The 15,038-nt window shown below is 35.8% G+C and overlaps 1 protein-coding gene across 2 annotated transcripts in view; it reads right to left on the reverse strand.

Annotated features, from left to right (window-relative positions):
- Positions 1-15,038, reverse strand: part of CHRND (cholinergic receptor nicotinic delta subunit) — a 2,417,369-nt gene that overhangs the window by 1,080,745 nt on the left and 1,321,586 nt on the right. For both annotated transcript variants that reach the window (XM_044070671.1, XM_044070670.1), the window contains exon 7: positions 184-384. In XM_044070671.1, the coding sequence (XP_043926606.1) occupies positions 184-384 (201 nt within the window). The remainder of the gene's footprint in view (positions 1-183; positions 385-15,038) is intronic.

Raw genomic sequence — 15,038 nt, forward strand, 5'->3', positions numbered from 1 at the left:
TAATTTCATTGCAAAATATGAGGATTAAAAACTTCCACAAGAATGCAAGGATAGGCTTAATATCCTCACAGATCACCACTCTAGCAAGTACCTATGAACCTGTCTAATAATTATGTAAATGCATTTGTCTAACCATAAGTCTTCATCCCTGCACCCCATGTTAAATGTTAGTAGTATACTTACTGTCAGCAGGCAGGTAGTAGACCAGTGATGCCAGGAAGGAGATGAGGATGCAAGGGATGATGATGTTGATGATGTAGAACAATGGTTTTCTTTTGATGATCAGGTAAAAAGTGATGTCTTGGTAGGTGCAGCTGTCAAGAGGGACTGTTTTATCAATGTTTTTTCGTGCTGGCATATGAATTATTTCCCATTCACCATTTTCTGCCAGTAGAAAGAACAAAGCAATTCAGGGAATTAGTACGAGTACACAAAATAAATTGGAATGATAATAATACTAGCATATATTCCTGTATTTTAGAATAGCAAATTAACAAGTTATAGATTTTATTCATGTAGCAGGAACCTGGGTAGAACTACTCATATTAACAAATGTAATGCAGCAAGCAGAATAAATTGTTCATCTAATCAGGACTTTTAAAATGAATATTAAGCCAGCATCATTCAAGATCTAAGTGGTTTTTCCAGCAAATATTATGACAGTTCAAAAACAGAAATTGTATTTAAAGGAATAAGCACTAGAGCTTAGATACCAAGCAAACTGGTTTGCTGATTATAGTCTCTACATCACAGCTGCATGCTCTGAGGTTTCACTCCTCACATCTGGTTCTCCAGGTACTATGGTTTATTTCTTCTTCTCAGAAACACACTGGGTGATTAGCTACACTAGGTGCCCATGTATATGTTGCATATACCACTGTCCTTTGGGCTGAGGTCATGGCTGAATGATGTATGCAAGACAGATGGCAAGTGAAAAAAAAAACTCAAGAAAGGAGTACAGCAAAATGAGAACCTTACCCACAAATATAAAAAAACTGATACAACAAATAATCATAAACAAGGTGAAGTTCTTCTCTTAAGAATCATGCTGTGATTGTGACGTACACCATTTTTCTTAATTTTGCAAACTGTATTATTTTTTTAAATTGCAATCTTTGAAGACCAGATAAAATGAACATTAAGAACAAAGTTAGTTGTTTTTCAGCTCTCTAAAAGTGGATTTCTTGAGTCCTATTTTGATTAATCAAATTGACTGGAACTTCTTTGTTTAGCTAAAATCAGATGTCCTTTCAGACTGGGACTACTACTGCAAAGCTGATAAATATTCGTTCACCTGACATATAGAAGTCATTGTAGTTGTTTATTTGCAGCTGAAAGCAGCTGGGGTGGGAGGCTAATAGGAGTGGGAGTGGTTTCAATCTCCTATCCCACATGGGAAACAGCTGCTTCGAAAACAGAAATTTACTTTGATGCCCCCAGTGATTGATCCTTTCACAAATATTGTAGTTTTAAGGAAAACATCTCCATCAAAATAAGATTGATAGACACATACTTCAGTTTTCATTTATTTTATTTATTTATTTTTATTTTACATTTGTTGACTGGGAGTAGTGTGACTGAGCTGTAAATAGCCCTTTTTCAGCGGAGGCCTGGGATGGAAAGCTCCAGAAACATACAATGCAGTAAAACATTCATTATACAATACAGTAAATCAATTACAGAGGCAAATAATCAAAAAAGGATGACATAAATATTTTTTGCTGGTATTTCCAACATTATGCAAGTATCAAATATTTACAAGTCATTACTTATAATGCAGTCAATGTGAGAAAAAGACATTCTTACAGTCTTAAAGTATTACATACATACACTATATTTAGGCAAGACTTGGTATTCCTTGCATATGCAGTGATTACAGAGGATCATGAATGGGTCACCATTATGTGTTCAAGAAATGACTGTTAAGAAGTTCAAGTTAGCAGCAAAGCTTGATAGGAGAATTCCTTAACATCTACTTCAAGAACACATAAGAAGCTGCTAACGATTAGATACCCAGTCACAATATTTTGCAATTGATGGAGTGCTCTGATTATAATTAAGATCTGAAAATGCCACTGAAGTGTTTTAAATTCTCTAGGGCACTGCATATCAATCTCTAACTTCAGAGAGAGCTTGGACATGCTTCATGCTGCCAACCAAACATGTACGTGTGTGTGTGTGTGTGTGTGTGTGTGTGTGTGTGTGTGTGTGTGTGTGTGTGTGTGTGTGTTTGACAGTGTGAAGTTTGATAATAACAGAGAGGTTCCTATAAAAGAATCTATTATTATAGTGGGGTTCGTGTGAACCTTGTTATACCAAGCTTATTTGTCTCTCAGTTTCAGAGATCTTACATTACACAGAGAATTAATCTCTGGTCGTAACCAGTTGATTATGTGTTTGAGAATGGATGTCAAGGAATTCACCTCATGAGCAGAGCAAAGTGAAGCTCAAGAGGTGACTCTTAACATCCACTCCAAAATCCAAAAACACATAATATATTGATGAGCTGATCAAAACTGTTTATCGAACTTGGAGCTTTAGCTGCTCTTAAGGATTAACCGAAAGGAAAAAAAAATGTAGGGCTGCAAATTTTTTTTTTACAGTTTTTAACATGCAATACAGTGCTGCCATATAGGAAGACATCAGAAGTGAAGTTTGTCTCTGATACTCAACATTTGAAAAGCTAATAGACATTTCACTCTGTCCCAAGTTTTTGTGCATTAAGTATATTATAGCTTTTGGAGCTGAGAAAAAATTCCATTGCTGTTCTCTAGCAGCTGACTCATGCTGCAGTATTACACTAGAGCATTACATCTCCAAAAGGTGCATATCAAGGTTGCTTTGATAGTAATGCTATCTTTTTGCTAATTTTGGAGCATAATCAGTGCAATTTACTTACTACATGAATATTATGGTGTATGGTGGAATGTATGAATAATACTTGTTCAGTATGTTAACATGCTTACCATATCAAGGAATCTTTTGTCTATATAACTACTGCAAAATAACAGCTCATATATCCCTGAACACAGGAGTGTATGTATGTATGTTAACATGCAATATAAAGTGCTTGTTTGCAGAGGCCAAGGTGAAGTAGAAAGTAGAAGAAGCATAGAGAGTGATCATGTTCTGGTTTTGTGATTATATGTGCTGTTGGCAAGAGCAGTATTAACAAACATGGTGCATAGTTTTATAGGGCTGGTATCTAGTAAGCAACATATACCATAGCTCTAAACAAAATACAGAGTAACTTCTTCTAAAATCCATGTGATGCCTTCATCACTTCAAGTATGCAGCATATATAGTATGCAGATATACCCCAGGGATTACCTCAGTGTCACTGCTCGACAGAGGCACAGCAAAATAATGGGTATAGTTCCCCATACTAAAGGGGTGGCGTAAGCCACAAAACTATGGGCTAGGCTTGTAAATGCCCTCGGGCAGATAGCCTAGTATGAACCTATGAACCTATATATGTAAGTTAGGTTATGCAGTCCTGTAGTTGATTACAGTGCAGACTATGATGGCTTATGAGCCATAGAATACAGGAGTGCCACTGCAGACCGATGGCACTTCAAAAAAATAAACAACCAAACAAAAAAAAATACAACATCTCCATATAAGAAAAAAGTGTGGATTTTGTGGTTGAGGTACAGTACAGCAGACATTTACCTGAACACAATGGTTTTAAGATTTTTAATTATAGTGGTTTAGATCTTTCACCAATGTGTTTTTCAATTTTTGAAAAATGTTTTTTCTTTTGTGTCTATTATGTGCTTTAATGTTGCAGACTTTATTTTGGAGCTTAAATTATTCACTAGGAAAATTAATTTGGCTTTATTTCATAAATACAGTAGATTGACTTATGTGTGAAACCATCTGTCAGAACATGAGTGTTTTTATGCCACCAGTTCATCCAGTAGTACAGGCTTTTGAAATTGCATGCACTGATGATTTGTATAAAATTAAAGGGGTATACAGGGGAGAAGATCTTAACAATTTGGCTGATCAAGAAAACGGTCTTCTAAGAAGTCTTATGAATGACAAATGCATATGGATTATGAAACCGGACAAGGGTGGCGGCATAGTTGTGTTTGATTCCATTGACTACTCCAGTGCTATGTAGGAGATATTGAATGATGGCAGCACTTATCAGGAGATTTTGAGACATGACATCAACAGTTGTTTTAAGAAAACTGACCGCCGTCTTTGATATTGATTACATCAGGGTTCTACCAACCTTATTACATACATTTTCAACTAATTCTCACTCTGTAATTCCCAGTATTGTTGGGATACCTAAAGTGCATAACAATATTGATAATCCTCCTTTTAGGCCTGTAACTCTAGAACATATCATTTAGTTGTATATATGGATATACGTAAACCAGATTTTGAGCATATTCCTAATATTTTGAAAGACACTCAGGAATTTTTTTACATAGTTTGAGTGAGTTATCTGATGTCAACTGGTTATTTTTAACTATTAATGTAGTCAGTCTTTTTACTAGTATCCTTTTGGAAGATGGTAAAAAAAATATTTTTCTCTGCTTTTTCTGAGTTTGATTTTTTTAACCAGCAAATTAATACTGTCATGGAGTGTGTGGAACTTGTATTACAGAATAATTTTGTATTTTTTGAAGGTACCTTATACAAGCAAATAAGACGGGTAGCAATGGGCGCAGCTTGCACCTCTGCTTTTGCTAATTTGGCTATGTATTCTTGGGAAAAATAAACATGTTTTCACCTCTTTTTTTTTTAAGCATTGCATGTTATACTTAAGGTACCTAGATGATATATTTATATTCTGGAAAGATTTACCCCATGGCATTCTTGACTTTATTAATTGCTTACAGACAACCACTAGTTTTTTTTTAAATTTGCATATTAACATTGACCAAAAGACTGTTAATTATTTGGATATAAACATTTCTAAACTGAATGGTACATTTCATTCAAACACTTTTAGAAAACCTACATTCAGCAATAGTTATTTACATTTTAATAGTTTGTACCAACCTGGTTTAAAAAGAGGCCTTGTTAAGGGCTAATTTATTCACTTAGCTAGTATAATTTCAGACAATGAAATATTTTTCCAGGAGTCTGAAGCACTTGGGATATGTTTATCAAGAGGGATTATCCCAAAAACATTAGTGGATGAGATTAGAAAAGAGGTTATGGTTAGAAGGGTAGTTGACTTGAACCCTCCCCTTTCGGGTATTAATATACATATCAGTACTACAATAGGGTTGAGTTCTGAGCTGACTGGTAGGGTTAGCACCCACCCTAAGAGGGGATTGTCCTACAGTACCACATGAGGAATAAAAAGTAAGGGACATCAGTAGGAAAAACTGGTTGATTTTTAGAGCAAATTAAATTTTTTTGACACAGATGGTATGCCTCCACTCTTCATATACAAGACCTTTAGTAATGTTAAAATAAATTATTTGAGCTGAATAGTGCTCAGAAGGACATTAAATCTGGTACAAGAAAATGAGGCTTTTGCAAACAATCCCCTTATATTTATATTGGGCAGGATTAATTGGTAAATAATGGCCGAGGTACGGCCATTGAACCTAGACCGAGCAATTGTCACATTAAGGGTGTAGTTTACTTAGCTGTTTGTTCCAAATGCTCTAGTTTTTATGTAGGAAAAAGGGAGAGAACAATATATAAAATAATATGCAAAGATAATTATAATATTGCTAACAAAAGTGAGAATAATTCAGTATGTAAACATTCTGTATGCTGCACAGTTTTTTTCATTATTTTTGATTCTGAAGATAGTAAAACAAGATTGCAGAGGTAGATCTTGGGAAAATAAATTTGAGTACAAGAAACTTTTATGGCAATGTGGATTAAATGCATGTAATGTACTAGAATTAAATGCGTGCATGTCCTTACTTCCTTTGTTAAAAATGAGGGCATCCAAACTGTAAGTAATATACTGCTGGATGTTTTTATTTTTATTGTACATGTTACCATCATTCATAATTGTCTCCTGTTATCACCAGTTATTGACATTGTTTATATTTATTTTTGAGGATTAATAAATATTTATTTTTTATGATTTTTTTTTTAAAGTTAAGATCTGTTTGATTGGATAGGTTATTTAAATACCTGATGTTTATTTTACTGTAGTTCTGATGAAGTTCAAGTGCATAGGTGTATGAAAGCACTTAACTTTGTACTTCTAAGATTTTATTTATTAATTTTGTACTTTTATGATTTTATTCATTAAGTTTTATTTCATTTACTGGTGGTATTGCAATGACCCTACATTCTTGAGTGTGAACACATTCCAAACTTATTAAAACCTTTCGCATCAAAACACTGCACTCAAAAACTGAGACACAAACTCCTCCAATCCTTAGCACAACACAGTGATGGTATTTTCTTTTCTTCAACTAGAGGGAGGTAATACACTACCATATCACTTAATTCTAATACATGGAAAACTGCAATAGTCCACAATGATATAACCGACCAAAAATATCTATAAATTGCTTTTAACCATGACTATAGAGTAGCAAGGGGAAGCAAGACCACCAGCATACTCTGTCTCAGAGCAGACATGTCTAAACTACAGAAAGTTAATTCCATATATGTAATGCTATATGTGCTGTACATCACTGTTAGGGGCAGAGATGCCTGTAATGTAAACCTAATCTGCTTGCACATAAAGTACATACATATACAGGATTACCCAGTACCAACTTATGTTCATCAATTACAAGATGATTTCTGTACCCTGAGATACAGCATCTGATATGTCCCTTAATATGTCCCATACAGAGAAAATGACTAGTTCAAAGACTTACTGTTGTGCTGTATGCCTACAGTGGGGAGTCATGGTGTGTGCCATCTTTATGTTTCCCCATCCAGTTGTATACCACCATTGTCCCATGACTAGCAACTTCCTACAGGGTATGCTATTGTATTACTACATAGCATAAGTTCTATACCATAATACCATAATGGAGGGAACATGTACATGTTGCATTGGATATGTGGTACTACGTGTACCAGTTTCATGACCTTGCAAGGGTACACCACAAGGCCATTCCTGCTTCCTTACCTTACTGGGACATGTGGTGCAATCACAGCCAGGTCTTTATGGGAGGTACACATGCATGCTTTAACAAATCCTTAGAGCAGCAAAACGTTTTTTTCATCTACAACAGTTGAATGTGAAGGATCTGATTATTCTGTTATGAGTGTATCAAGGACTGTATTTAGACACTTTGACAGTTCCACTGTGTATTCCTTCAGATATGTGCATGATACAGGTAGGTGTGCCATTCACAGGTGCCTTGATATGTCTAGGAATGGTGGACAGCATGATCATTGTCAAATTATGATTTGAGCTAAATTAGGTTTGTGTTCTATAAACATGGACTACCTATAATTGGAATTTTACATGTGCCCTAGGTAACAGCTTACACTTCATTGCTGAAGTTACCCTTAGTGCCTTTTTATGACAGGAGGGGTATTAATAGTTAAAAAAACAATCCCTATACAGTAACCCACTCAGTATTATTATTATTATTAGTAGTAGTAGTAGTAGTAGTAGTATTGACAGCTAGTTGTTCTTTGCAGGCAGTTATAATTACTGATATTATTTTTATTTAGTTTGGCAGTGTAGCACATAAGGCTAAAGCAATGACTTGCTAATAAGCTTGATCTTGTATTGCCGGATTTGATTATTTCATTTTCACTCATATAATTTGCATTTCTGATCATTTCCTTAAAGGGCAAGTCCAGAAGTCCACCTAAATATAATTTTTTTCTCCTCACAAATTGCAGTTTAATCCCTTTAATCCATCCCAAGACTGCCATGCAAAGAAAATGTTATGAAAATACGTATCTCTATATCTTACCTCTCAAGTGTTCCTGATTTTTAGGGATTTCCCCTGATTTTGTGTCAAATTTTAGCTTTGTCCCTCTTAATCCTTCCTAAAACTATGGACTTTTGGAGAACAGACAGATAATTACACTGCATTAATAATGATAATAATTAGAGTTACAGACTTCTTTTACTTCTAAAAATGTATATTTCCATTCTCTTCTGTCAATGTATCAAGTTAAAAAGTACTAGTATTTTAAAAGGGTCCCTAATTGTCCTTGATTATTTCTGAATCTGTCCCTGATTGGTTGATATATTTAATTTCTGTATTTGAATTTGCAATTTCTTCATCTGCCATTTTGGTTGTCTGTGAAATCTCCCATGATTTCCTTTAAATTTCTGTTAAATCATATACAGCCTCATAGAGTTGCTATGGAAGTCATTTAGTAGGGGATGAGGAGGAAAACCTGCATCAGATATAGTTTTTGCAAAACTAATGATTGCTTCTTTCATATTCAAATTGGGCCAGTGCCTAACATATGTATGAACACATTCCTACTTCTTCATATGTGAATTTTCACTCGTATCTGATTATCAAAAGTACTGAATGACAGGCCATTTCACATCTCTCGCTGTAAGGCAAACATTTAACGAAGTAATCCTTTTTTGAGCAGAGTCTAGCTGAAAATTTGAAATTGTTGAAACATTCTACTTACAGTTTGCTACCAGTAAGATGTAGAGAATATCATGCCTAAAGACATACTGTCACTCATTATAGATGCTCAAAAAAGATTCATTTTGAAGGACTTTAATGAATAGCATAATTTTGGACAGAGACATTTTATTAACAGCAGCTGTTATTTTATTGTATTCTATAGTTTCAGGGGATATTGGCTTGGAATTTTTCTAAAGCATTTATAGACAGCAATAATTTTTCTCTGTCAGATATTACATTGTTTACTAAATGTTGGCTGTAGTGTTATCTAATAATTTTGTTTGTTTTTAGACAAAAGGAAGGTGTGGTGATAGAAACAACTATGACACTTAACTATACTAACATATTTATTTTCAGTTAGAAAAAAATTAAATTTCTTTAAGTTTTATAAGGATTTTATTGGCATGATATATTGTACTAATATGGTCAGGTAGTGAAAGAGCTTTGAATTATTTTATTAGTTATTAGAATCAATGTTCAATTTTTTTTAAAATTTACTTTAGTTTTAATTATTTATAAAAATCAGAGACAACTAATTGCTAGCATTAGTAAAAAAAAATAGTAGTAGTCATATTGATTACACTAGCGTATAGACAGTTTGGATACAAAACAATACTGCAAAATATTGTAAAATGACAAGTGATTAGAAATAGTAGACTGACTAAAGACAGTGTTTTTCAACGTAAAAAATTAAGTCATAGTAAAGACGTTTTTACACAGAGGGTATACTTGCAATATTAAAGCAAAGAAGGTTGAAGTCATTGAGTGGAAGGAGGCAAAATACAAATATCAGAATTCAAAGCTCTGTGAACAGAATTTAAGTTCATAAACACTGCTAGATGCCATTTCACTTTGTAATATTTTTGTTGATGGAAAGATGAAAGAAATTGTTGGTAATAGTCGATGGATTTTGAGTGCACATGAGTATTTACTGTCACTGGGAAAAATACCCTTGCCATCCAGGGTGAACTTTGCCCTTTTCCCCAGGTAGTGGGATCTTGGATTTGTTATATTTAGTTGTGGGGGGTTAGGTGGGTTTCATTTTTGTGTGTTTGTTATTTTACTCTGGTGGCCAAGTGTTGTTTTTCCTGGTGACAGCCGTTAGGTGCTCCGTGGTTTCAGAATTGTAAGCTTTCATTGAATTCATCTCAGGCAACTGGATTTCAGTTTAGTGGTCTTTTGGTGAATGAAGGTAGACCCATATATATATATATATATATATATATATATATATATATATATATATATATATATATATATATATATATGTGTGTGTATAGTTTTTCTATGTAATTAGTCTGAACTAATCTGTTAATGCTTACATTTCTATATTTCTTGTTTGTGAAATGCTCTGTATTTCACCCAGGCTGAGCCTGCAATTAATTAATAAAAATCCACCAGGTGTGTTGTCTGGCCCCAGGCAACTTTACAGTTTTATTTGTGTCAGCAATTATCACGTCTCTAGTTACATAAGGAATGTCTCTACTTGTTTCTGTAGCACTCTGATATATATTTATATTTTTTCCTTATTATGAATTTTTCAGAAAATTATTGTGCAAGCAGATTTCCTATGCTGTACGGCTAGGTAATGGGGTACATTCTTGTCATGGTATTAGAAACCCAAAACACTTGGAGAAATTAAACTTGATAACCACTCGATTATTTATTGGTATCATGTTACAGTCATGATTTTCCCTTTCCATTTTTCTGATGTAATTAAAGAATACATTATTACTCCATTCAAACCTCTGATGTCCATCTCAGCAGTTAGACCCTGATGACTTGATAAGCAGTTTCTCTACTTTATTAATTTAGATCTGCTTTTATGACCAGGAGAATTTTTGAAAGCTAAATGGTACCTGTTTTTTCTGTTGTGTACCTTATGCAGTTTGTTATTCAGCCAATATTTTACTATACTTGCATATGGGAGACTTACTGGTATGTATTCATGTATGCAAACGTTAATAATCTTATAGAATTCATTGATACTATCCCGAGCAGACTTATTTAGCTTACTGAGGATACTATACCAACTCTGTTGTCATAATTATAGTTTCTACTGGCAAGGTTTGGGAAAAAAAAAAGATTCATTTTCATTAACCTCAACTACCATCTCATGGCACCTCTGTGCTTAACACCGAGCATGCTGTGAGATGGTAGGAAATGCATATGGTTACACCCAAGTGCCTTCTCCCAGCACTAGTAACTTTGCAGGCATATTTTAGCTCCACTCTTTGAAATTAAATTGAGAAAGTAACTGAACTCTGTCAGTTACCTTGTCAACCTAAGTTTCAGCATCAAATTTTGTGTTGTTCATATCTGACTGTGAAAATCTGCTTGCAATGCACCCTGTATTTTCCTCCCAACAGCAAGCCGATTTAGGTTGCGTTTCATCAAGGAACAACTGGTAGCCAATCGGAGTCATCTCTTTTAACACCTCCACCCCCCTACTGTGTTCCTTCCAAATAAATAGAGGGTTATACAGTAGATATTCCCTTTCTTTTTCTGCATTTTGAGGAATTTACTATTGTATCCCTCTGTTTACCATGCCATTTGGGTAGTGTCACGATCTGCAAACAAAAAGCTGCAATGGAGATTCATTTGTGTTTTCACCTCTGAGCCTGCCTAATTCTTCAGTATGGTAAGATAGTCTAATTCTATAGCTATGGTCTTTTTTTTAATCAGGTTGTGGTTCTCCAGTGAATGACTGGCAGACTTCATATCCTTTCTACTATAGCTGCTAGGCAAAACTCTTTCAGCTTTTGTACGAGCAATATTTAAAATGATCTCTTGTTCTGTTCAACTTTCTTGCTGTAAGAGGTTGCGAGATATGCTTCAAAAAGAAAAAGTAATCCCTTCTCTGCGTTCATGTTGGTTTATGTCCATTTTACTTACCAATGACAAATGAGAGATAGCTGACATTAATACTGTTATGTTACAAGTTTAATTGCTAAAATGAGAAAACTAATGCATTCATATTTCAGTATGTTAAGGAGCTGAGAAGATTAACTTTGCTCACTGAGAAGCTTTGCAAGAAATATGGATCTGAATGGAACATAGAATAGGTAATGATGATATACAGAAAGGTTGTTGACTAAAATGTTTAGGAATAAATACATTTAAAATGCACTATGATGTGAAACAGCTCGTAATATTGTGATGTATTCATTTTAATGAACATTTGTAGCGAAGATGCAGAAATCTAGAGCTGTAACAGTGCATATATTATACAGAAATCGCTGGTACTGTGTCTATGGTTGGCCTGGGTTGAAATGGACCCCTAAGGCCAACAGGTCAGTGGTGCTCTCCCTGATCTTACAAGCCCTATTTACTCGCATCTTGGTGTGGTTGCAATTATTCATTCCATTTTTGTTAATCTTCAAGGTAATTGTGCAACTGCTTGTTTTAAGAGAGCTGTAAACCATGTACAGTATATTTTTTTCCTTACACATCAAATTTTTTTTTTTAACTTAAAGGGTTACAACTATTCTCCTCATCAAGATAAGGCCTTAAGCAGCTCAGTGACTCCTAGTTTAATTGCTTTGGGGCTGTATAGTGTACGTCTTGCGTCATTGTTTGACAAAATGTATATTGCTTTGGTGGTGGTTAGTATCAGTCAGGCAAACGTCCTGCTCTAACTAAACAAGCCGCTCACATATCAAACAAAGGACCAGCAAACTCTACAAAGTAAACACATCCTCAGCTGAGTTATCTTTTCTGTTCTATGTCAAGTCGAAGTATGGAATTACTTTTGTCCTTAATGCCATAATTATTACAGAAATGTAAACACAACTGCGTGCACTGAAAGAGAGTAATGTTTCCATGAGCCTTGTGTACAGAACACCCAGTTTAATTAGAATGGTTTCAAATCTTACCCCAGAACAAAACTTCAGCGGTCCCCACTCCAGCTAGTTTCACTTGCCAGTATGACTAGTATGACTAGTTGTGCTGTTGAGACATTGCTGCATTCATAGGTTCTGTTTATAAAAGCACTTTTACCAAGCTCCAAGTCTAACTTTGACACCTGTCATGATGCAGGGGGCTGGCCGAGAAGGACATGGGGCACTTCCAAAGATTAATGTGACAAAGTCAGCACATCTGTATGCTGTCTAAAAGGTAGTCACTTTACAACTTGTACTTTGCTAGGGGGAAAAAGTTTATTTTTTACTTTTAGTTTCTTTTAGAAATTTGACAAAAGTAGACTTATGTGTGTTGTTTACAAAGACAGCGGGTCCATAGAAACCTGCAGTCACCAGTTATCTTGCAGACCAACATGGGGGTGGGGGGTGGCAGTCACTATTTTCTTCCCAATTCAGATTACAGACAGACTTGAGACTTTCCTGTGCCTTCTTCTTATGCAGTATAGTACATCATTTGCAGAAGCATTAAAATGAGTGGCTTTCAAAAATGTTTGCAAGCTGCTTTCTGAAGTTCAGGGTACATGGTTTGATTCTTTCATATTATATTTACTTCTTGTGTGACTCAGAGTGAGTAACTTACCTAGGTACAACTAATGTAGTAATTGGTGTTGTGGGTGCTTTCATATCAATATACCCGCCCTGTACAGCTGTGGTGCTTTTTCAGTGGTGATGTTGCCATGGTCTGCCAATGGTTAGAATATATGATCTAGGAAATGTTTCATTTAATGCCAGGTAAATATCCTCCACAGTGCAGGAACCCGGTGGAAACACTCTTGTTTCCACTTTCTGGTCAAAAGCTGTACGAAATTTCATTTATTTGACCTTTGTTTATTGGGATACCCTGTCTGGGTATATACCCATTTTCAGCTGAAGCATGGGGAGCAAAACATTGTTAAATTTTTAATAAGTGCTGCATATTTTGTTTTTGCCCAGTTGTAAAATGAGGCATTCTGAGTCAGCTGACTTTCATGCCCCTTTTAGCAGATTTACATCCATGTCCTTCAGTTTCCTGTATCTAAACCTTTGCAGATAACATTTGTGTACTGTTTATGGGATTCAGATATGTTGAAGCATCATGCTTAATTAACATCTCATTTTCAGAGCCCCCTTTGGGTTTGACAGTGAGTGGGCATGCACTATAGTTGTGAGGGTGCATTTAGTATGTTAAATCACCTATTTTAATATTGAGATGTAAACTATAATTGTTAATTGGAAGGATTTTAGCTTGGTCTTGGAGTTTATATGGGTAGTAGCTCTGAAAAGAGTTTGGGGTATTTGTGTTGGAAGGATGATATCTCCACACTGGGAGTTTTACATGGGATGCTTATTTGTGTTATGGCTTTGTGGGTAGTTGCATTGCTTGTCACAAAATGTATCATCCTGTGAACAGAATGCTGAGCTAGTGAAATGAACAGGAGAAATTCCTCCATACAGGTTACCATTTGAGTGGTAATGTAACTGTTACCCATGTCCATTTCATTGTTTTTTATCTGAGCAGACTTTCAGTACTTAATCCTGTTTGTCTATCTCTATGTTTAGTTAGTTGACAGTGGCTCTTGCCACCCCATAGTGCCTTTTTTAGGCAAAGCTCAAAAGACAAACCCACCGCCGTAAACAGCACAAGTAACAAAAAACTGAGGGTAATGCTACTCAATGCCAGAAGTCTAAACCTCAAAATGCACGTACTTGAGGCACTCCTCAGTATGGAGAAAATCGATATATGTGCAGTAACAGAAACCTGGTTTAAGGCTCCAGAGAGCACCCCAGCACTACCAGGCTACAACTCATACCATACATTTCGGCCACAAAACCCAGACCGAAATACAAAAGGTGGGGGCGTATCCATATTCATCAAGGATACCCACACCTCCAGGTTAGTGGCACAGCACAATGCTTCAGAGATCATCCACGTGCAACTAACAATGGGCAGAACTGCAATTCAAATTGTAGCTTGCTACAAATCACCCACCATGTCCCAGGACCCCTAGTCCGCATTTCTGGAAACACTAGGAAACATAAAGGTCCTACCGAACACCCTGCTGTTGGGTGATTTCAATTACCCAAACATTAACTGGGAGAACTACTCAGGTACTAACTCCCTTGCCCAACATTTCCTAGAATTTATAAACTCAAACGCCCTGGATCAACTGCTCAACACCCCCCACCAGAAGTGACAACATATTGGACCTGGTCACCACCAACATGGGCGACTGGTGTTCCACACTGGAGGTCAACCGCTCACTGATTAGATCTAACCATAAACTAATCACTCTGGATATCAACATTCCACCCGCACCCCCGGTCAAACAAACCACTGTGAAAAACTTTTCAAAAGTAAACTTCACGTTATTTAAGACCAAGGTGGAAAGTTTCAAATCCCCCATGCTAAAGGATAATGCTGCCCAAGCTGCAAAATCCTTTACTAATGCACTCTACAGATACCTGCAATAATGCATGGATCGTGCTATCCCAAGCAAAACCAAGACTCACTCCTCCAAGAAAAGGAAACCAGTCTGGTGGACCCCTGCCATAAACAAGCTGTACAATAGAAGGAGGA

Source organism: Protopterus annectens, chromosome 4.part1 (genome assembly GCF_019279795.1).
Source record: "Protopterus annectens isolate FY-2018-M chromosome 4.part1, PAN1.0, whole genome shotgun sequence".
NCBI classification, from domain to species: domain Eukaryota; kingdom Metazoa; phylum Chordata; order Ceratodontiformes; family Protopteridae; genus Protopterus; species Protopterus annectens.